The sequence below is a fragment of the Meleagris gallopavo genome, chromosome Z (assembly GCF_905368555.1).
Source record: "Meleagris gallopavo chromosome Z, MGAL_WU_HG_1.1, whole genome shotgun sequence".
In the NCBI taxonomy this organism is placed as follows: domain Eukaryota; kingdom Metazoa; phylum Chordata; class Aves; order Galliformes; family Phasianidae; genus Meleagris; species Meleagris gallopavo.
This window is the reverse complement of record NC_139435.1, coordinates 28,524,720-28,549,446: the sequence shown is the minus strand read 5'-3', so window position 1 is coordinate 28,549,446 and position 24,727 is coordinate 28,524,720. Positions and strand designations below refer to the sequence as shown.

The following is a 24,727-nucleotide window of genomic DNA, read 5'->3' as shown; positions in this document are numbered from 1 at the left end:
AAAGACATGTAGCAGGGAATTGCTACCTGTTTTCTATTAATAGCAGTGGGAGGTAAACAGCTCAATCCCCATATACTGCTCTGAAATGCACCCTCTCAAAATGCCGTATTTTCAAAAGGCAGATGGCTTTTCAATAACTATGAAGCTTTTAACAACAACAGTATCATTTCCATTGATGCTATCTGTCAGTTAATTCTACCTCCTGGAAAACATTAGGCCTGCAGAAAACAGAATAGCTCAAAGACATCTTTGCAGTAAAGGAACACAGAGGATTCCCTGCTAAGGCTTGTACCTCTGGAAAATATACTAATAAAGTATATATTCTTATGCACTGGTGTGTATGCCAGACTCTCCACCTCAGCATAGGGCAAAGTAAAACCAGTTCGGCAACACGAAGCACTTCTGCAAGCCAGTGTACCCTGGAGGCTCTAACTTCCAGAGATTTATCTGGAGATACACCAGAAAATAAGCTCAGCATAAAGAAGCCTCAGACATGCATGAAGGTTAAAAGAGGATCAGTCATACTGCAGCACAATCATCATGAAGCACCTGCTGAACAGAACAAATGTTATCATCCAATCTACTCATTGTAAATGAGGAAGGAAAAGGAATATTTTCACAATTGTTTGCAAATTCTGTACAGATCCACTAAGTTCACAATGTGGTCCTTAACAGTTCTGAAAAACATGGCAGCTTATACAAGTGCATTAGGGAAATAAAAATCTCAACTGCTTTTTGGAAATGCAGTAAACTACACATTCTCCTCCCTGATGATTTTTATCATTAATAATGTAATCTCACAAGCTAAACATCAGAAGGTGTAAACAAGTTGTTAGAACTGATTCATGAGAGCTATTCTTCCCATTACAGCAGGATTTTTCTATTCAGCAAGGAATTTTTACAAGTTATCTCTGAGAGACAGATAAGGATACATGGAATTCCCTCTCTCATCTCCTTTATTAAATACATATTTCTCATTTAATTAAAAAGCTTTGTAAGATTACTTCTGATACATTTGGTCAAATGGCAAAGACTAATTAGAACAACCACTATTTGGAAGCCCGTTAGAAAAGAATCAATCTCAGCAGCAAAAGTAACGAACACAAACTAAACATTACAACATTATCTCCTCAAGGTCAAAAGAAGTAGTACAAGATGCTCCATCTCACCAATCTTCAAAAACAAAAGGTGAATAGCAAAACAAACCAAACCCTATCTAAGAAAGTACTTACCACGATGTCTTCAGGAAAAGTATCCCGACTAAATGAGCCATCATCAAACATGACTTCATAGAAAAGCTGTGATGTCACTCCAATGACTCTGCAGCTGTAGTATCTTGTATTTCTATGTTTCGCGATGACCGTCTGCCCAACTGTAATGGTCTTCTCACATGCTTTAGTTCTCTTGAAAAAAAATTAGAAGCAATTTTAAAATACCAGCTTACTCATCAGAATTGTATCAATGTTAAAACTGAATGAAAAATAACACTCAATAAAAAAACTTTAAATGCAAAGTTGCTCCTTGCCATCATCATCATACAAATTTAACAAAGGTTTTCATTTTATGAGAAAACGAACAGCATCTCAAGAATAACAAATTATAGCACTCAAAAAAATCTTTGCAGTTTATACCTTCTCACCATTCCACAGTAGAGAAAGAATATTAATTAACAGAATTTGTACATTTTCTTTGAAGTTCTTGAAGCATGGCAAAGTTAGACTGTGGTCTTACATTGTTTTAGAAGGTTTTTTAAAGTCTTGTACTGTGACATTTTTCATAATTACTTTGCTATTTTCTGAATGGGATAAAAAAAAGTGTAATGCATCTTCAGCTCATGTCAGAGCTGTCTACAGTAGAACATTTGCTTGAAGACTTCAGACAGCACTGATCACTGTTCACTTACTCATTTAGTACATCAGTACCAATCATTTTCCCTCATTTTTCACTTTGCATTCAATAGAATTAGTTGCGTCAATCAGATCTGTGGTAGGGTTGATAAATTATGCAAAAATTCTACATCAATAACTGTTTTTAATGGTTTTTATAAATAAAAGAATAGAACCTTGTAAATCAGCAAATGCTTAGAAGCTCACATGATGCTGACAGTTGTTAAGCATCAACTTCTAATTGAAGTATACCTAAGAACTTCCCACTTAAAAAGCAATGTTCTTCACCAGGAAAAAATATGCAGGTTGCCTCTTATTTACTTCCATGGAAAATACAGACAGTGCAATAACACTGTTTAATAGAATTTCTCATTCTGGTCAAACACAGAAAGACCTTCTTCCCTGCAATTTTGACTGTTTATTCATTACCTCACAAAGCTCCATTTCTTTAAGCAAGACAAACTAATTGTTATCTAAGCTGTATATAACCAGTTGAACTTTTCCTACAGTAGAAGATACAAAGGGGGCAGATGCAACAGCATACAGAAAGCACTAATCACTTTATTAGAAATATTTACATAAGAAGATTGAAAAAACCTTATGGCATATGCTACAATAACTACTGATTTACCTAAAACTGCTTTTCAAACCTTCAGTGGCAATGGATTCCTCAATAAATACAGAAATCTAAAAGGGTCTCTGGAGAATCTGGAAAACACTCTTTTTAGCATTAATATCAAATGGAGAAAAAACACATCATCAGTTCTTTTTGTTAGATTCCAAACATTAATAGCAGTGTCAATGCCTTTGGAGAAAAAAAAAAATAACTTACATCTTCCACTTTTGTGGAGACTGTAGTCACTATCATGCCTCTTTCTTGCACAAGTTTCTAAGATTTAAAAAATTTTAAATTTCTCTGCTTCTACAAACCAAATAGGAGTATCCTGTGCCATTTCTGGAAACAGCACACTAAATCTTTGTGTGTCAGAACTCTGCCTGACATAAGCATTTGGAGGATTTAGCTGAGCTCCCCTCAGAGAAAAAAATCCAATACTGTTCCTAAAGTTTACTTCAAAATAGTGTTTTGATCATATATATAACGTACTAAACAATTTACCTAGATTTTCCACTTTACATAGCTACTTATGTAGTTAATTCTTTTACTTAGTTTAACTGCAGAGGAGCAGAAGAAGAAACCATTTACTGCTGTTGCGAAAGGAGTGCTAACATGTCAGTTAGCACTTCTTATCCAACCTTGAAACATAAATAAACATAAACGTTCATTTACCAAACAATTCTTGACTTCAGTCTATTCTGTTACTTGAAAAAAATCAGAATCATAATGGAGATTATTAATTCTATCACTCATACGAAACAACTGAAAGTAGAAGTTTAAGATTATACTACAATAATCTGAGGAAAATATCCCTATTATAAGGTTTAAATGTATTAAACTTTGAAAATGGAATTCTTCCGAGAAGATGGCAAAACATAATATGTCAAGAGACAATACAGGCTTATATGTGATAAAACATTCGGAGAAAGAATGCCAAAGCTTATTAGAACAAATAAGAATGAAAAAGAAATGCATTCCTAGCTCAAGGAGATAATTTTTTAGTTTATTGTTTAGTTATCTTGTTAGAATTCTTGATTTATTTTCCAGAAAAAATATTGACAAGCACACTCCAACGACGTATTGCATGTCCCAGAAAACATTTCCTGTCAGAAAATCCTAAGAATTTATTGATGTTAAGAGTGTCATTTTTTATCAGAAAGGACAGTTGTTATGTAAGTCTATCAGATTAAAGGAACAGCTGTGGTAGTTACCAGATTATTGAGAAAGCTGGTTTAAAAAGCATGATTTTAACAGTACCTAAGCCTAGATGAACTAAGATAGGAGCAGATATACAGAAAACAATGAGATGCAATGTAAAAAACGTTAACCTCTCCTTTCTGCAAACCTCAAAAAAGATAAGAGGGAAAATGACTTTCTCCTAAATTTTCTGTATGTCAGGACTCAAAAATCTTCTAAAATAAAATAAGTATGTATACAGATGTATATTGAATACTAACAGGTAGCTAGCTGGAAATAGTTATTTAGTGGATATTCAAATATCTAAATACCCTCCCTGACTGCAGTTTGTAGTGGAAGATCCTTAAAATTCTTATTTAAAAACAATAAAGATTTATTTAATTAGGAAACATGAACATGAGAAGCATAACTCTCCCATCATCATTTTCTGCTCATTCCTCAGAACTGCAATTTGGGCACAGAAATGATGCATGACGTTTCAAAAAACATGCCAGTTCATGATTTTTAACTCATTTGTCTTTTCTATGGCATGCCTCTAGACTCCTGAAAATGTTAAAACTGGCAGTAGTTAGCAGACAGTGGCATTGTATTCACATGTATTCAACAGAGAAAGGATGTACAGTTTCCCCCTTATAGTATTCTTTCATTCACTGTATGCTACAGAGATAAAAACTGTTCAATAATAGCGAATGATAATTTAAAGCAGATCAGAAGCAAGTGTAACTGAGGCTGTCTATATACCTCTTCTGATTGAACTTTCAAAATGAAATATCACAGATGGACACATTTGCTTCCAGCAGACTTTCTCTGACCTTCAGTGCTGTTTTTGCTAACCCTGTATGAATTCTTTGGTGTTTTTTTTTCCCAACAGTATTGCCACATATAATGTCTTTTTCTCATTGTCTTGTGTATAACAGAGATTTAATCAAAATAAGTCCACGTGGAGCACCTATTCTCAACTGTAGTTCCAAGTGTTTTGGCAATCTGATGACAAAAGATGTGAAGGATACATTTCATGCCCAGAAATAAACATGGTTTGACCATGAAAAATTCAAAAAACATGACCTACTGTCTATTGGCAGCAAAGCACAGGTCCTACTTTGTAATTTGCATACTCGCACTCCGATTTACAAGAACAAATTAATATAGAGTGCAACAGGAATAATTCAAACCATTCTGCATAAAACAGCTTTTCTGCTAGCAAACCTTTGTATCACTTCTAAAGCTGTACCTTCAACAAATACAAGACATATACTTAGTTTTGAGTCTGTGCATACCTACATAATGTATTTTTGAAACTTCATCTCAATATTAAAATAATAAAATTCTTAACATGTGTGTATTCATTTGACATCACTGCAAGAGTAAGGCTTTTCCTTTTGATTGTCTTTATGATGATTTTTCACCAGAAGACTTGCAAGTATTTTCCATGGCTGGCATTAAAAGAGCAGTCTAGGAAAAAAACCTGTAGACGACTCAAAACATTACAATACTGCTATAGATATAAGCCACAATTTTTCCTACTCCTCTTAGTTGCTGAGTTTTGTGTTGTTTGTTCTTTTTCAAACTTGAAGGAAGTAGCAATCAAAGATATTCCCTGAGCATTTAGGCACATATTCACATCTAGAGGTTTTGTTAGTGAAACATCAGTCAACTGTAACTTTGTTTCCTTGAAATGGGGAGAAATAGCATCTTTGCTTTAAGTGGAGTGTTTTGAATTACTAAACACAAGGAGAAATTTGTTCTTGCTGAAAAGAAGATGTATTTGATTCCTGCAAAAATTTGCAGAGTGTATCTGCATGTCCTTGTTCTGTTTGTAAGCAAGGAAATGAAAATAGACAAAAATCTGTCACTAGAATAAAGATGCAGAGTTGTACCTAATAGTGAAGAGCAATATAATGTCTGCACAAAAGAGCAACAAATAGTAAAGAAAGGTGTAATAAGAAGAACAATGATAACAAAAATCCCAAACCTTAAAGGCATGATTAGGTAATTCAAAAGGTAGAATTTAAATCCGATCTTAAATAAATCCTTGACACTTTTGCCACAGCCTATTGGCAATTCAGCTTACTTAAAACATTAGTACTGGGGGCTGCAAAGGTGGGCTCTGTGAGAAGAGCCCAGCAGCTGCCCCGTGGCAGATTACAGCTGCTGCCTATGGGAAGCCCACATAGATGGATTGGTGCAGGAAGGGTGGCACCCTGTGATAGGGAGCTCACGTGGAGCTGCAGCAGAGTGTGACCATGGAGAAACAGCAGAGACAAAGTGCTATGGACTGACCACAGCCTCCATTACTCATTCCCCCGCACTGCTCCGGGGGGGGTGTAAGGAAGAAGAGTGTGGATGGAGGGAAAGTGCTTTTAGTTTGCTTTTAGTTCTCACTGCTTCGCTGTCAGTAATTGGCAGTAACTTAAATTAATCTTCCCCAAGCTAAGTCTGTTTTGCCTGTGTCAGTAACTGGTGAGCAATCTCCCTGCCCTTATCTCAACCCATGAGCTGTTTCGTCCTATTTTCTCTCCTTGTCCTGCTGTGGAAGTGAAGTGAGAGCAGTGTGGTGGGCAACAAGCAGCCAGCCAAGCTCAATCCACTGCACTTACGGCTAACTGAAGATTACCACAGAAAAATTCTCTTTAACAAAATGTTTGATCCTTCCAAACTCAGGTCCAAAAACAAACAAAAAAAGACACACTATTTTTCCTTCTCTTCAGCACATCTGACATTGATTTGAGCCAAGTGAAAAAAGATAAAGAAGATTTTTTTTCGAAAAGGTGAGCTCAGTTTCACTCCAATCAACTTTGAACATCATTCACACAAACACTTTAAAACAGCTAGATAGAATCTTTTTTCTTCACACTTATTTTCTGTTTGACACTAAGAAATACAAGTCCTGAAAATCACTAAGAATCTGAAGGGAATCCCTCTCACTTTATTACCATTGTGTTAAATGGAACAAGTATGCACTTAATTTCTAAGCTTTCAAAGTAATAGCTGTTTTAAAGTTTTTTTTTCTCTTTTAGGGAAAGTGTATGCTAGAAGTCAGATGACTGTGCTGAAGCCTGCAATATTTTATATTAGACAGGAAGTTTAAATTTGCTTAAATGATCTACATGTTTATCATTAATATTTTGTAGGCTTTTTTATTAACAACTATCATGGATATAGAATTACCAGGAAAAAAAAAAAAAAAAAAGACATCTGTTTAGGATAGATGTACCACCTATTTAGGCACTATACAAACATAGAAGAAATAATCTGTAACCTCAGCACATTCAGTATAATAAAAAAGAATAGGTGAAGAAAATAACGTGCCTTTCTTGGGGAAAAAAAGGGGTCTCCCAGTGCAATAGATAGATACATTACAGAAAGTCTGAAAAACTGAGGGGCTAGAGCAGTAGCCACAACATATACATGAAGTGGATACAAAAGAAAGTATACTGCAGAAAAACTTATTTAATCAAGGAATGGCTTCCCAGCTATTGATGAATATATCACTACCTGGAGTAATGGTACTGTGTCTAAAAAGAAATATAATTAAACGTTTAGGAAAAACAGCTGTATTTTTACTGGCCATGCTTTGGTCCAGTAATTTTCAACTAGCGAGTAACATTTCCTAAACAAGCCAAGGACTTTAAGTTACCAGTACAGATAGAGGTTGCAGTATGCTTGTGTTTTAAACCAAACTTATTTTCAAAAAAATGTATGAAGACATAACAACCATGCACATTATACTGGTTTTATATGTTTACTTTTTTTGAAAACAAAAATCTTTATAACATATAACATTTCTGGGGAGATTTAAAACAGGGACATACAATTTCATTTGCCTTTTTATGAACTATCAGCAGACTGAAACTCAAGACTGGTCTAGTTGGGAGGCATTTTATTATACTTAACAGGAGATCTTATTCTCCAGTAGTCTTGTAGGATCAAAGGTTCACTGACAGGCTCTTGAAATAAAGATATACATTGTACATACATCAACTGGGTTTACTTCAATTTTAGTGTATAAAGGAGATTAAATACATATTAAAATAAAAAGTTTGAAACTTGAGAATTTTCAACTTGACCAATGTATCAAGTTATTTACTCAATATCACATTAAGTTCCTAGTTTGCTAGGAAAGAAAATACACTCTTAAAAGCCCATTGAGAGATTTCTCTGAAATAAGTAACAATTCATTAAGATTAAAAATATTAAACCTACGAGACAGTGACAGCTAATTCTTCTTGTCTCTTATCTAAAATCAAAAGTTCCTCCTCAGCATAGGCTAGAAATAAAAAGATACAGAAATAATATGAATTTTCATGACACATCACTGCTGCTTTTCCAGATGAAATAATGATAATAACTGGATATTTGTGCGGCATTACTTGGCTGTGGTACAAAGAACTTACATAAAAGCCACATCGCTCAATATCTGAGAGTATTTGAAAGATACTGTGATTTGGGTACTTTCAATACATTCCACACTAACAAAACAGAGAACTCAGACACTCATGCTGCTCTCAAAACAACATATTCAACAATGAGTCTAATGCAAAAAATGTTCTTAGCACATCGAGTATTACTTCTACCAGATAACATAATGAGAAAAAAGCCTCCAAGATGAAATACTTTTTTATGCACGGAAATATATTAGATGAAGCCATTATACATTATGTGGGTCCCTTGTTTCATTTTCTCTGAAAACATATTTTAATTCTGCAATTCTTATTTTTAACATAGCATTAAACAAATTCCTTACCACATTTTGGTTGATCTTGTGCCTAAAACAAGTGATGTAGACAACATACGGCCAGTCATCAGGCTCCATCAGCACTCCTGCGGCGTGGGCACAGGTCACATGGAAGGAGCCTGGACAGCGTCCATACGAGCACTGAATGCAGGCACCAGAGGTTTTCTTAACTCTCTGTCTGCAGAAAATACATTTCTGTAGAAAATAAAGAGAATATTTACCATAGTACCACAATTTCACTGGCATCTGCAAGCACCTCTAGAACTGAAGAATTATTTATGCTTCACTGCTTATGTTTTACACCTCATAAATGTGCATAGTGAAAGAATATACTTTTATGAACTGCAAGGTAACTTCATAATATGAGAATCAATATATCATGTTTTTGTTTCTTTTTATGTAAACACAATCTGTTTTGGTTCTACACTAAGAAAACTGATAAATAGCCTCATAGAAGTTTAATTTCAAATTCCATACACTGCTCTGAAATTAACCTACACCTCTTAAGGTAGGTGAACTGAAAAACCTTTATATAATTCTGCACAAAGAGCAAGATTCAAAAATAAAGAGAGTACTCCAACAGAAAAGCAGGTCTAGACAGGACTTTCAGATATCATTTAACTTAGCTGCCTACTTTGAATTGGAATAAGTACATGTATCGATAGACTTTGGAAGACTGTTAATCCAAAATGCTCATGCAATGGTTTCTACCATACCCTCAGATAATGTGTTGCAATTAGAAATGCTTTATTTATCTCATGCCTTCACATAATTCCACAGCTGAAGGCTGTTCCCATGTCCCTTTTCATTTTTTCCAGTCCATTTTTACTTGTTGTGTATTTTAATATGCAGGTAATTATGTAGGCCATAATTCTCCACTTCATTTATAAAAACATTATGTCAAAAGCCTGTCTAGTGCCATGACATACCACATTTATTCCTTCTCCCAGAATGGAGGCTACATCAAAATATTGTCATTATTGCTGTGATTCAGATTTCTTACTGGCTCTGCCTCAAGCTTTTTGTTAGTAAGCCACGCATATGAAACATATGAAGGGCGGCATGCAAGGTAAAGTAAATTTCAGAAAATAGCCCACCATGCTATTGAAAAAGAAAAAGCCAGTATCTTGCCACCAGAAGATATTAACAAACATGCTAAATCAAATAATTACTTTAATAACATCTGTGTTATATTGCATACGTGAATTACCTTCCGACAACTCTCATCATGGCTAACAAAACAATGTTAACAATTGAAGATCGTAAAATTAGCCCAGCTGTTATAAACTACAGTAAACAAATTCTACTTGATACAGAAATAGTGAATGTAATAATTTGAAAGCATACTGTTTGTGTAAGGATTCCTTCCACGTGTTCTGTATTTGTTAGGCACTGACTTTGTCTGACTACTCTGGGAACAGGATTAAAAATAATTTTGATTTATTTTCTACTGTATAATTAATAATTTAAAGCATTTCATATTAACCTACACCAAATTCTTCTTCCCAAATTACTAGATAGAATCATAGAGTCATAGAGTCATAATTTTGTTTTATTGGTTATCAATTTCTATATTCTTAAGAAATCTGCAGAAGTTTTACTGCATGAGTTAGCACTTCTTTATTTCAATGGCTTCTGGCACTTGGTGATTGATATTATGATTTCTGTAAGCTCTAGACCTCTCAAGTTAATCAGTCATGCAACGTTCTAGTCCAGGCATCACACTGAACTTTCAGTACTTACAAATTCTGCCCTCACAGTCAACCCCTGAAAGCCAAGAAGCTGAATGGCTTTGCAAAGCAGAAACAAGAGCAACATTTGACATCTAGTTAAAAGTTTTGTCCATTGTTCACTGAATAGTCCTGATTAGCATGCTACAACAGCATTAGGTCTGAAAGACTAGTAAGATGACTTCACCATCCACATAAATGTCCCAGGGCCTAACTGATTATGCTGATAACACCTTGAGTGTCTGTAATCATGTGCATGAAGCCATTTTCAGATACATAAAGCAACCATTTCCTGAAGGAGCTTAAGGAATTTTTTTTAGGTACATATTCAGAACTCAGTAAATTAGAATTCTAGAATGAAAACAGAACTGAAATCTATCATACTTTAATATCCAGACACTGAGATCATAAAAATACATGGCTCATTTTACTTTAATACACAAATTCACAAGTCAGCTTAATCAAAATAAGAATGAAAGAGTGAAGTAAGAAACTAATTTTTTTCTTAATTTTATCTACAAAAATGGCTAAATGTTTTGACTGGAAAAAAAAAAAATGCAGATCAAGCAAAATACAGAGAATGGGGAAATGGTAACAAATCAGCACTGAGTAGGTAAATGAGCAGTAACTTAGGGAAATATGTTATTGCAGGAAGTGATACACTCCTTTTAATTGCTGGCTGCACTGGTGTAAGGGACCAAATACACAAATGTTATGATGCAGCTGAAAGTTTATTCTGCGTATAAGAAAAATTCTGAATGTCTTCTTTCAGTAAGTACAAGAACAATCAAGTTTGATAAATAGTGAACCATTTCTCATTATTTTTAGATGCTCTGTCCATCATACAGCAGTGAAAGTAATGATGTGGATGTAAATTAGCTTTACATTGTGTCTCCAGCCTACATATGAATTTGGAAAAGTACGTGCATGTGCAAATAAAAGGCACGTGTACCAGCAATTTCACAGTTTGCACAACTGTATCAGGCAATGTTTCCCCACTCAAAATTATGAAATAAAGCTTCTTCATCTTTCAGAATGAAAGTCAGTTAATCTACAGTATTCGGTTAATTAAAAAACAAACAAACAAACAAAACTAAACTATAAAAATCTGCTTTGCATAGACTTTTGGAAACTCAGCTGAGCTACATACCAAACTCTATATATTAGCTGCCATGTCTGACCATACTGGCATGTCTTTCCCCCTGTAGCTTCTAAATGAGAATGTATTTCTTACCCTCTTACTTGGGGCTTGACTGTATATGAATTCAAACAAACTTTTTCATCTTTTGTTCCCATGCTGACACATTTTTATATTTAGTATAGTCTTTCATGACCAAAGAAAGTAATACAAATGCTTTGTTCTGCTTTGTTTAAAAATTATAATCAAGAAAAAAGAAGAGATATGATACGACCACTGGAAAAGACACTAAAATTCCGAAAGAAGAGAAGGAATCAACAGTTGTAAAGAAGGAGGTTCACCCTCATTCTCTGCCCTTGTCTGAAGTCTGATGTTTCTAAGTTTCCAAGTATTACCTAGAATGGAACTGATCATTAATCACTCTTGCAGAAGATAGAAGCTTAATACTTTTCTGTCTGAGTTAACCTTGTATTTAGATACATAAGCTTCCTATTTGTGAAAATAAAAAGCTTGACATGTACGCATTTGCTAAAACAAACCCCTGTTAAACATATCCAACTGATAGTTCTCCACTAGCCTAAAACTAGTCCACACTAGATCAAGTAAATTAAACATTCTAGATAGCTAAGAAGAATGTAATTTTGAGTTAATGCTTCCTAGATATTACTGAAAAGCAGAGACAGTCAGAGAAGTGGCTCAAGACCAATCTTAATCAGAGATCCAGATGCAAAATGAATTGGGGAATAAATAATTTTTTTTATATAACTGGAGATTAAGAATATAGGACAGAACAATGCACTGCAATTTTCTAGATGGTGAAATGACCTCTTTTTGCTCCCAAAGTGAAAAATATTCAGTCAAAAATGGATTTCATAATCATGGAACAGCTCTTTAATATTAACAGGTTGCAAATATATAAACAGAATGGATTTTAAAGAACTCATTCTGAGACTGGATGACAGTATTTTGCTAAAGACAGACTGCTGATAGCTTTCGTAATGATTTTTATGCATTCTTACATAGACAATCTGATATTACTTCTCTTGAATAGAGTAATATTTATCCAAAAAAATCTATATATATCCAGTCCCTAACAGGATCATGAGTTAAGCACAGTTACACTGCTTTCTGAAGCAAGGATTTATGAAAGTAAGTACAGTCTGATGGTTGTGGAAAAAAGGGTGGGACCGGATTTTAGGAAACAATCTGCAGTACTGATTTCTACGCGAAGTATTTCTATACCTTCGCAAGAAGAGTGATTTATGTAAGGAAGCTCTATGATTTTGTGATCAGCAAGCAAGTTTTCTTCACAGCCATCTTTCAGAATACAAAATCAGCACTTATTTTTGGCTGAGAGCATAGTGTGTTTCTGTGGAAGCACACTCACTGCTTTTTCCTTTTTATCTTTCCTTTTATTCCTGATAAATTTAAACAACATTGAATAATACAGCTATGAATCGGACAGAGTTTAGAATCAAAATCTGTAAAGAAACAGTTTTTCAGATCATTCATCATCTACTCCACTTCTTCGTTCAACACTTTCACAATTACATAACACCACGAAAGTTGGTAGACAAAGAGTCAAGTGACTATTTTGCATCCTTCTGGTATTTCAAACATAAAAACCAGCATCTTATGGGAAAGAATAACACAATGATTGAAGGAAATGTTTTGTAGTTTCCTACTGCTCAGCATGCCTAAAGTGTAGGATATTCCAAAATAATGATAAACAATATCTAAATATAGGTGAAATTGTTTTACTTATACTTTCAAGGAGAGAAGAAAACATCATATCATGTAGCATCAATAAGAATCAATTATTTTCTAATACCTTTGAAATAACGTAGTTTGGACCACTCTGAATGTCTGAAGTTGCTAGTCATGACTTTGAAATTATGTTGTTTAGTTTTGAATGAAGTAGGAAAAGATCATGAAATTACAGCAAATATACATACTGCTTTAATATAAAGTGTTAAGAGCTGGTAAGGGATTTAATCATAGAATTACCGTATCATGGGTTTAGGTTGGAAGGGACCTCAAGGATCATCAACATCCAAGCCCCTGCCACAGGGAGGGCTGTCGACCTCCAGATCTGGTACTAGGCCAGGTTGCCCAGGGCCCCATCCAATCTGGCCTTGAGCACCTCCAAGGATAGAGCATCCACAGCCTCTCTGCTCCAGCACCTCACCACCCTCTCTGTGAAGAATATCCCCTTGATATCTAATCTAAACATTCCCTCCTTAAGCTTGATTTACCAAAAGCAATGAATAGATACATATACATCTATTGTTTCAATGAAACTGCTGAAATCCCAACAGATCACACTTCATAGGAAACAAAAGACAAACATACATTGTAGAATTTTTAAAACATTAAACAAACCAACAAAAACTTAGATCTTCTGAAACACGAATTGTGTGACTGCAATAGAAAAGTCCCCGCTCCATAGGTTAAAAGACAAACAATCAAAGAAAACAGAATACTTGATGGATAGGTTCATATTTTACAAAGTACCTGATAAGGTCCACATAATCTTCTTAACTAGCAAAAGATAAACTTTTGAGGCAAAAAGGAAGAAATAAAAGATCTTGTTAGAACTCGAACTGTTGTCCACGTAGCATTACTCACCACAATAGCCATGAGTATGCTATATTTAATATTTATGGAAGTAATTTATTTATATTTACTTCCCCGATGTTATTTCAGCATTAAGAACTCTGCAAAAAGGCAGCTCCTCCTCCAGCTGAACAGACTGTTTCTTCAGCCTCTCCTTGTATGTCCCATGCTCTAGCCTGGGCAACCTCAGTGAATTTCCACGGATTTAATTTACTCCAGAATGTTAGTATCTTTCTTGTAATGTGCAGCCATCAAACAGAAGGAAAGAGTGGACCAACCACCGGAGCCTGCTGGCCCAAGGATGGCTTTTAGCCATCTCTGCTGCAAAGGCATCTATTTTCAACATCTCATCCACCATGATCCACAAGCCTTTTTCTGCAAAGGCGATTCCAGCTTCCCTCATGCAGGATCATTATCATTAAGATAAATTCTAGTGACAGACTTTGTATTAGTCAGGCTTGGAAAGAGACAGAGAGTGACTACCCAAAGTAAAGAGTTATAGAAGACACATAGAACTTGCTAACTCAGAAGATTCTTGAACAGACAATGGGTAAATTATTTTAAGAAATTGTATGGCCATTTCAGGCTCCACCTCTTCGTGAATTGTCATTTAATGCGAAGTATTGTGCTAAAAAGTGGTATCATTATTTACAGACAGTGCACAAGAGATCACTGTCTCTGCATGGTTTATTTTATAGTGCTTCATGTGAATACATGCGAACACACATAGAGAATTTAACATTTCAATAAAAGAGCAGTTAAAATTAGAACACTGTGATGTGGCACTGAAAGGATTATATTCTTAGCAATATCCTGCAAGCGATTTACTGAAATGAAAAAAAAGAAAGTCATTATCAAAATAAAGGTACTACCATCTCTTATATAATGGATTCTCCATCTCTTTAGGATAGCTAGTCTACATGCTGATGTCAATAAACTAAAAGGATACACTCATTGTTTAGAATAAACCAAAATAAACTAAAAAAGCAATTCCGTAGAACTGAAGACATGTATGTTCAAATGTTCAGAAATGAGAATCTTGTCAAGCTCAAACCGAAACCTCTAATGACAATACAAGTACACATATCACAGTTTCATCTACCTACTAGCATGACAGTAACATGCTGTCTTGTGTCTTAAAAGATTAGAAAATGGGAATGGACTTCAGTATGTGTCCTCTGGGCAAGAAGGGGTCATGGCCAATTATGTAGGTGAATGCACTTTGCCTCTGGGAAGGAAAATATTACGCATGTAAGCTCACTGAATGAGGACACAGCTGCTTGTCAAGTTATTCTCTGTTGAAGAGAAGCTATTGCGGGCAAAATATGCTATTAGAAAAGGGGGATAAGTACAACAGTTTAGTGAGGTTATGCCACTGGGTAGGAAACACCTGGCACCCCTACAGTAACTTGAGCAAGTGAGCCATGATATTTTCATATCAAAAACAAAAAAACAAACAAACAAAAAAAACAACCTAACAAAAAACAAACCCTCGCCTCCTTCCCTCCCCCCCAAAAAAAATAATCAGGGGAGAAAGGACTACTCCAGGGCGGAGTAGCTGTGGGCTTTTGAGTTGTTTGCTTTTCAATTTTGGGAACAGTTCAAGGCACACAAAATTTAAACATGCATCACGGTCTCAGAGGAAGGTGTATTTTTTTGAGTTCTGAAAACCTTGGGGGACTGCTCAGCTTATGAAGAAAAGATTATTCATTAAGCCTTCAGCCAAAAGCCAGTCTATTTTTCAGCAAAACTGAAGTTAACATTATACCTCACTGGTAAATAGTGTCATCTGTGAACAGCCAAAATGATAAGACAGTACAGAAAAGTTATGATATTCTTTAAAGACAAACTAAAATGTATTATGTATAAGAAGTTTAAAAAATCCCACAATCTAAAATGAATCAGCTTGTAGTATTTCAGAAATGTAAATTTTTTCTGTGTTTTCCTCATTTTTAGCTCATGCATTAACCTCACTTAATAAATATTCAGACTTCTTTGACCCCACTGCGAACAGGGTGACCAACATCTTGCATTTTTCAGTCATTACAAAAATTTGCCAAACAATAACTCTCTCTTAAAACTAAACATATTAACAATTCATATAAATGATGGTTAAAACAGTCTCAGCAAAAATGCCGAAGCAAAAATTGAAATTGTGTTCTAAACATGTTATTTTTTCCCCATCTCTTGTTTCCTCCCATTGCTTTTCCATAGCAGATATAAAACAAAAGAACAATATGATGATTTTAACTTAGTCAGGTCAACAAATGAACTTCTGTGTCAAAAAATCTCATCAAGTATCATCTTTCTTGCATAAACTCAAAAGTATGTGAATGTCAGCACAGTCCAAGAGTTCCAAGTTTGCCATGGAAACAACATTCTTATTTCAAAATAATACAACTGCTCGATGTGGACTATTGGCATGAAAGCTTCCAATCCATGCTCATTGACAGCTTGTGGAGTGGACAGATGAGGCATGGAAAATATTTTAAATTAGTTCATTTATCTTGCTGAGACATGGGAAGAGACTGAGATTTTTTCATGCTTATAGGAAAAAAGAAGCAAAGAAATAAAGCAAAGGAGGAAAAGGAGACAGTAGAAAGCACACACACCAAAAAAAAAAGTGGAGTGGAAAGAAAGGAAAAAATGGAAATAGAATGAAAACAGGGGAAGAGGGATAAAGAAGAAAGAAGTAAATAGAGGAAAAGTAAAGAGAGAAAAGTGAAATAAACTGTTAAACTAAATTAATCTAAATTTCACCTATAATGCATTCTGAGTTCATTAGAAAACATCCCTTTTTCATGGAGGCTCTTAAGAAAGAAAAAGGTTAATGTTAGCTAAACTAACTAACATTTCTTTTAAATGTTTTTGCTTTTAGCATCACAATTTTCAGAAAGTGAGCCTTTTTATTTTATTTTGTTTTATTTTATTTTATTTTATTTTATTTTAATTTAATTTAATTTAATTTACTGCATTAAATGCACACAAATTTACACTCTTTTGTCCTAAGGACTCTGATTACTGGTATTTTTCATATGTGAAATATAATTTCCATCAGATGTCTCATAAATTACATTATTGGCATTGAAGAAGAACAATACAATAGATCAAATACATAGTTATTGTAAGGTTTCTTCTTTGCTATAGATGTTACTGCAGCTCAAGCCAAAGCAAGGGAGATGGCTGAAGGACAGATTAATGTCCTGCAAGTCAGAGCATTAATTCTGTTCCTGTATTTCTCTATGGTTCTAATAATATGATTTTGACAAACATATGTAGTAATAGGTATTCCTCACTTTCACAATAATCTGCTGTGAGCTTAGATCACTCTGTAGCTCTGCCTAAAAGGATTGTTCAGTACTGAAAAAAAAAAAACACCACATGTGGACCTAACATGTCTTACATGTAACATCAAATTTGCAGAAGATCACACTGGAAGCTTTAACTACGGCATGAACAGAAATATAGGCTGGAATGGAAAGCTTCTACATTAGAATCATGAGCTAGCATTACAATGGTCTAATTATTACAGTATCAGCTCTAGTTTGAAGTAAGTGGAAACTCAGAATCTTGTTTACTTACTGCAATATAGAATATATTCTAAAAGCACATAGAAAACTGAAAAAATGCAGTTCAAACATAATCTGAATAATGATTGAGTCATAGAATCTCAAAGGTTGGAAAAGACCTCTAAGATCATCGAGTCCAACCATTCATCTACCACCAGTATTTCCCCACTAAACTATGTTCCTCAGTACAACATCTAAATGTTCCTTGAATATATCCAGGGACAGCGACTCAACCACCTCCCTGGACAGCCCATTCAGTGCCTGATCACTCTCTCATAAAAGTTTTTCCTAATATCCAACCTGATTATAATGCACATAATCATACTAATAATGTCTTAGTTACTTGCAACATACAAACACAACATAGACGATACAACACTCAACCCTCACCAAAAAGGCCAAGAAGCAAACTACCTCATATACAACCTATACAAGAGCTGTGTCACATATAATGCTTCCTATTTTATTATCTTGGTCCATCCAGAGGTGAATGTTGGTGGTTTGGCATCGTGAGACAGATGGCAGCAGAGGGGCAATCTGAAAAAATGGTATCTGGCATGAAGGTGTGTATGGAACAAAGATGTGTCACTGAATTCCTCCATGCAGAAACAAATAGCATCCACTGACATTCATTACTGTTTACTGAGTGATTCTGGAAATCAAACAATGGATATGAGCACAACGTGGCAGTGTTGGTGCATTTCAGCACTGAAAACAGCGACAGTGGGTCATCTCTGTTGGTGCAGATTTTTAGGAATGCAAGCATACAGGCTCTTGTTCATCACTGGTGAAAATGCACATCTAGTGGTGGGGACTGTGTTGAAAAATAATGTTTTGTAGCTGAGAATTTGCTCTATCATGCAGTATTACTGGACTCCTTGTCATTTCCATGGAAATAAATAGGAGGCCTTACTTTCAGAACAAGTTACATATGTTTTGTATAGCTATTTTCAATATTTTGATAAATAACAAAATGTATACGTTTACTTTTTACATTTTTAATTTATTCAGTATTTTCTTTACCCAGATTTTCAGGCACAATGATTAGAACTACAAAGGGTTGGATTTTCTGGAGTTATCTTCAACATTTCTCATTTTGCGCTTTCCCACACTGGGAACCATTTCACATCCTAGTGGACATGTAATTGATTTGTTTAGTGTTACTATTTAGCAACAACTGCTACAAAAGGTCAAGATGTATTCTCTCCCACTGCAACACTTAAGACTTGTGAAAATATCTTGCACAAGGAAAAAGCAAAGAAAGAAGTCCATTTCTCTTGGTCAGAGTGTGGACTTCTATTTATTCTAAGGGCGTTCATTTCAGGTCATTTTCAATATAGAATGTTTACCATTTGGTTGTATACTGGTTTTTGTTTTTGTTTGTTTTTTTGTTTGTTTTTTGTTTGTTTTTTGTTTTTTGTTTTGTTTTCCCAGAAAGTAACTTTTTTCACTGTGAAAGCAATTCATTAAATTGCAAAGCCTTGATTATAGGTCTCATTCCTGCATGGTGGTTATGCAAGATTCTTTTCTACTCTTCTTCATTTGCAGATTTTTTATTTATTTATTTATTTATTTATTTTAATGTGGAACTCATTCATTGGAAGTAAACTGTTAAGTGGCACAAGTGGCACTTCAAAAATTTTCCTACCAAATGCCATAACAGAAACAAAAGTACAAAGGTCCAATAGTTACAGGTTACAGGGAAAGCTGGCTGGACAGCCAGGCCCAGAGAGTGATAAGTGAATGTAGTTAAATACAGCTCGTGAATGGTCACTAGTGGTGTGTCTCAGGAGTTCGCAATGGAGCTGGCCCTGGAGCTGGCCCTTTCTAATATCTTTGTTAATGATCTTTATAAGAGGATTGAATGCACCCTCAGTAAGTCTTCGAATGACACCAATCATGTTGATCTGCCAAGGGATAGGAAAGCCCTACAGAGGAATGTGGATAAGCTGGATTGATGGGCTGAGGCCAATTGATCAACAAGACCATGTGCTAGGTCCTGCACTTTGGCCACAATGCCATGAGATGCCACAGGCTTGAGGAAGATGACTGTTGGCTGACAGTCAGCTGAACATGAACCACCAAATGTCTCAGGCGGTCAAGAAAGTTGACAGCATTCTGGCTTGTATCAGAAACAGTGTATCCAGAAAGACAAGAGAAATGACTATCCCTCTGTTCTCAGGTGAGGTAGTGCCTTGAGTACTTTGTACAGTTAATGGCCTTGGTACAAGAAGACATCAAGGCCCTGCACATGATCAGAGAAGGGCAACAGAGCTGGTGAAAGGTCTGGAGAACAAGTCTTATGAAGTGCAGCTGAGGGAACTAGGATTGTTTAGTCTGGAAAAAAAGAAGGCCCAAGACCTTACCGCTCTCCACAACTGCCTGAAAGGGGGTTGTAGCAATGTGGGGGGTTCATGACCTAACACTGTGCCTGGAGTGATTCAAGTTGGATATCAGGCAAAAATCCCTGCTCAGAAAGTGGTAATACAACAGTCTGCCCAGGGAAGTGGTAAAGGTACTGTTCCTTGAGATATTCAAGAAATGGTTAGAAATAGCATTTAGGGACATGGTTTAGTGAGCACGGTGGTGACAGGTCTGTGATTGGTCTGGATAATCTTAGTGGTCTCTTCCAATCTTAATGATTCTGTGTTTCTATGATAATAACACTATCATACAGTTTGACTTTTATTACCAATTTTCAAAACTTGACTTCTGAAAGACATTCTTTCTCCTCACACAGTGCATTCAACTCTTTTATTAATGGACCATTAAAAGATGCTTCATTGTTCCTTAATGGCATAATATATTATAGAAGTCTGGTCAAGGAAGGGATTACATCTCTCAACCTGAGGACGTCATATAAAAGGCCATAGCTAATAATCAGAAAGAAATAAAAATTTACTAATATAGCTCTGCCAACTATTCAGCGAATTTTTGAACATTCTTTCATCAAAAAAAGTGTTTTAAAAATTGTCCAGAATTAAACCATTTCTTAAAAAAAAATCTAATCTGAACTTCGAACATTGACTTGAACATGTCATTCATACGCCTAAGCATTTGAGAAATTACTAGAATGGAATAAGTATAATATTTTAAAGAAAAACTAGTATTTGCTCTAGCTCCTGAATATCATTTTTAATGAACCAGTGGTTCCATACCTGATTTCTAAAAAAATTCTCAATACTAGTGCAGGTAGTGAGGCAGCAAACAAAAGATTCCTTTACCCAATGCATTCTCCACTTACTTTACACAGTAAAGGGCCTCAGTACAAAGAAAGCATTACATAGAGCATTTGAATATCTGAAGTATCACAGTACAGTTTAGCTAATAAAGTGATATGGAGGCACTTGCATAACTATTTAGAATAGTAAACTTCTGTGATTTCTGCCTGACAGGGGCACAAACGGTACAAATATTCCCACACAGTATGCACGGTTCAGCATCACTGCGACAAAATCCTGTTCCCTTCTGAGAGTTTTCCATAGCCTGAGATCAGAAATAATGATATGTATCTGCATTTCAGAGCAAAAAAAAAAAAAAACCAAAACAAACAACAACAATAACAACAACAACAACAACAAAAAACCTGGAAGCAAACATTTTAAAGGAGCTCCTCTGACTCTGCAAATTAGTCAAGTCTGTAGATAACATAACTGTCATTTCCTCATTCCACACAAATGAGGCAGTAATAAATCTCCAGAAGCATGGCTCACCTTTCATCTATAACCTCATTTCAAACAACCTCTTCAGCTGTTTCAAACAACCTCTTCGGCTGTGAGGAAGCCTCATCAGGAAATGACACATGAAAGTCATTCCTGTTCACTGGCTAACTTTTTATAGAACTATTTGTAACAGAACAGAAGACAAAAGATGAGCACAGAATCTTTTTTATATTTAGAATTCAAAGTGTATGTTCTCCTGCTTTCACTGTTACGTTCAAATTTTCATTTTTGTTTTATTCATTTTACTTCATTATTTTACCTTTTTATTATTATTATTATTGTTATTATTATTATTATTATTTATTTATTTTTGATTTGTGGTTAACAAGCAGTTTCTAAGACTTCAGGAAGGTTGTGCAGAGAAACCGTTTTGGCAGATCACGTTAAGCTTTCAAATACACACATTTGTCATTAGGTATGAGAAAGGCTAAGGCCAAAAACAATTCAGAATGAAAAGGAAAACTCTCTCCCCATAATGTTAAGTTCTAAAACTGTATGCTTTTACATTCATTCTTTAAAATACTACTAGTAATCCTATTTTCCTTCTACACAATTTTGCCCTGGAGGTATTGGATCTAAAGCACTGTGTGATCTAGAGCTGAAAATGAATGACAACCAAGTAGCGACAGTTTTAGCTATCAGCAATCAGGCAAACATTTGGTTTGAACAAAATTACTTTATTGAAATTTTTAGTGGAGCGATAAAGGGTGCATTATGGGATCATGCTAATGCCCTGCACAAAAACAGCTGAGACTTCTGGGACAGTTAATACAGGATGGAAATATCTACTGCTATTGCTGCCACTGCATTTCTATTGCCAGAAGACATGACTGTCTGAACTATTCCATAAGAATTTTTTTGAGACTGGGCTGCATCAGTTTGATTAACTCTTGCACTGAAAATGGACAAAAGAAATGGGTGCTTTCTCATGTGCCCACATCGTAATGTCTCATCTACAGTGAATGAAGTAAACAGCATTGTTCAATTACACACAGTTGCTGCAAAGCAAGATGGATTTATTTTATATTTGCAATCTTTTTTTTTATTTTTCGGCCATGTCTACTGTACAGATTGTTAATTGACATTATTTTTTTTATTTAAAACTATCCTATAAGCACATGTTTTAGCTTAACTTAATATCTTATACAAGTAACAATGATTTACAATCAAACACTTCATGCAATAGACTGATGAAGTTAACAAAGTGGTTTGCAAATGAGTTCCAGAGACTCATTAACATTTCATTTTGCTTAACATGTTTCTAAAAGGACACATTTAAGGTCACAGTGCTTGATGTGAGCATTTTCAGAGATGTTCCCTGGTTAATTTTTATCTCTAATGTACTGTTTTCATTAGCTGAGGTCATCTAAACCTGAATCTTTTTCATTCTGCCTATGAGCTCAGGCCTAATATCTTTTAACCTTAACAGGATCTTTGCTATCATTGAAGATTCCTCTTTTGACCATTACTTTTCCATCAGTTATCAACAGCAATATAAGGAAAACTAGTAATCCTTTCCTTCCAACTTAATGACCTCCATAATTTGTCAGATACAAAATCTTCTCAGTTACAGATTACAGAAAAAGAGAAGAGCTAAGTAAAGCATTTCTAGGAACATTTTAATTAAAAATATATATTATTTTGCAATGTCACATGATTATAGTTTCAAATAAGCAACACAGTCCTATCATTTCTTAGTGTAAAATATGCCTTTGTGCAGAAACCTTTTACCTACCGTTTATGTAAAAGTTTAAGCAACTTTTTTTTGCCCTTAGATGCATTTTTCCTAACTGAATTTCTAATATTCTCTTCAAATATACTTACTGAAACCCCAAAGAGAAGCTAGGAGGCATAATACGATGCATAAAAGCTTAAATTATTGAAGCTGTTTACTCATGGACTAAAGTCAAGGCTACTAAAGTAGTTGAAAATATTCAATCAAATATTATCATTAAAACATGCAAATCCTATGGTAACCAGAGGCAAACAAGAAATTATTCTACCAAAAAGGTATAAGAAACAGCCATTATTTAAAAAGAAGCAGTGGTGTGAAAGGAATGTTTTTTTTGTACTTGTTCAGTACAATTTAATAAAGTCCTTCCTCACTGCTAGGGTAATTTCTATGCATTTCTACGCAACACAGTTCCTAAGACTAATAGTCCTCCCATGCTGTGTGGATTTTGCATTATTAATGATCAGTGGACAGTGAATAGAGCTGCAAAAGGTGTAATCAAGAGATTATTGTGGCTCCTATTAGTGAAAAAAAAAAAAAAAAAACAACACAGAATGTATTTAAGTGTTCTCACTAATGCCATTTAAACTTAAATAGCTTAGAAATTTTGGGTTTAGAATAGGCACGGTTCATTGCACACTGGCTGAGAATTATATTTGTTCGTAGCAATATTCTGGAGACAAATCATGCTTTTCTATGATAATATAATTTCTCCATATAAATTTTCACTGATTTCTCAATTCAAGAATCGTGGGAGAAAAAAATCTAACAAGTAGCAAATAAATCCAGTACAACAGTGTATCATTTTAAAAGCAGAAATCAAGAAAGAAAGCTCCCTCACTTGGAAAAACCAACCACAAAAAAAACAAACAAACAAAAAAGACAAAAAAAAAAATCAAGTAATAAACAGTATTGATTTTGAATAAATTTTGGGATGATTATCCTCTCATTTTTCAAAGCTGCTTGAGAGGAAGAAAGTGCACTGAACTACACACCAATAAATTTCCACTAAATATAAAGAAATACTTCATATTTAGTTTGGCACTCACACATGTTTACTGCAGTGGAATTAGAGTAGCCTCTTCCCATTCTACAAATGTAGTTCCATATGTAATAGTTCCACATTTTTTGCAAGTCCAAGGCAGGACCCCACCTGCCCATCTCGAACCTAGTGAACCAATATATCTGCTAACATGTACAAAACTGTTTCATGCCACAGAGAATTTTTATCTAGACTTCTTTGTGTGTGAAAACCAAACTATTTGACCAGAATATTGAAGGGAAGTGCTACTTTTGCTTTAATCAGACTATTTCAAGTAACTGTATGTAGATTTCATAGACATTTCTTTTCACAATACAAAACTACTGTCAAACTTCGAATAATAAAATGTCCCTAAAAAATATCAGATTCAAATACTGACTGAAAATGAAACAAAGGATAAAAAACATCTTCCACATGGTAAACCAGTCAGTTTTTATATACATAAAATCAGTATATTTTCTATTCAAGAGCAACTGATTAATTTTACTGATCGATAGTTACTCAAAAAATGCAATATCACTGAACTGATATACTACATTTTAAAAGGGCAATCTGTTTCTGAAAAACGTACATGTCAACTCACTCTAAACATTGCTTCCCCAATGATTTAGCATATGGGCATTGACAGAGGATGTCATAAGCATCCTTATTAGTCCACACTTATGTGAGTTCTTTCCCATACAAGCAAATGAAGCAGGGAGGCACTACACATCCAGTCTGGCACCAGACAAGCAGCTGCAGAGT

The 24,727-nt window shown here is 34.9% G+C and overlaps 1 protein-coding gene across 3 annotated transcripts in view; it reads right to left on the bottom strand.

Annotated features, from left to right (window-relative positions):
* KDM4C (lysine demethylase 4C) overlaps positions 1 to 24,727 on the bottom strand; it is a 291,774-nt gene that overhangs the window by 25,180 nt on the left and 241,867 nt on the right. For all 3 annotated transcript variants that reach the window (XM_085213046.1, XM_085213045.1, XM_085213044.1), the window contains 2 exons: positions 8,444 to 8,629; positions 1,233 to 1,403 (listed from right to left, as the gene is read on the bottom strand). In XM_085213046.1, coding sequence (XP_085069172.1) covers positions 1,233 to 1,403; positions 8,444 to 8,629 — 357 coding nt within the window. The remainder of the gene's footprint in view (positions 1 to 1,232; positions 1,404 to 8,443; positions 8,630 to 24,727) is intronic.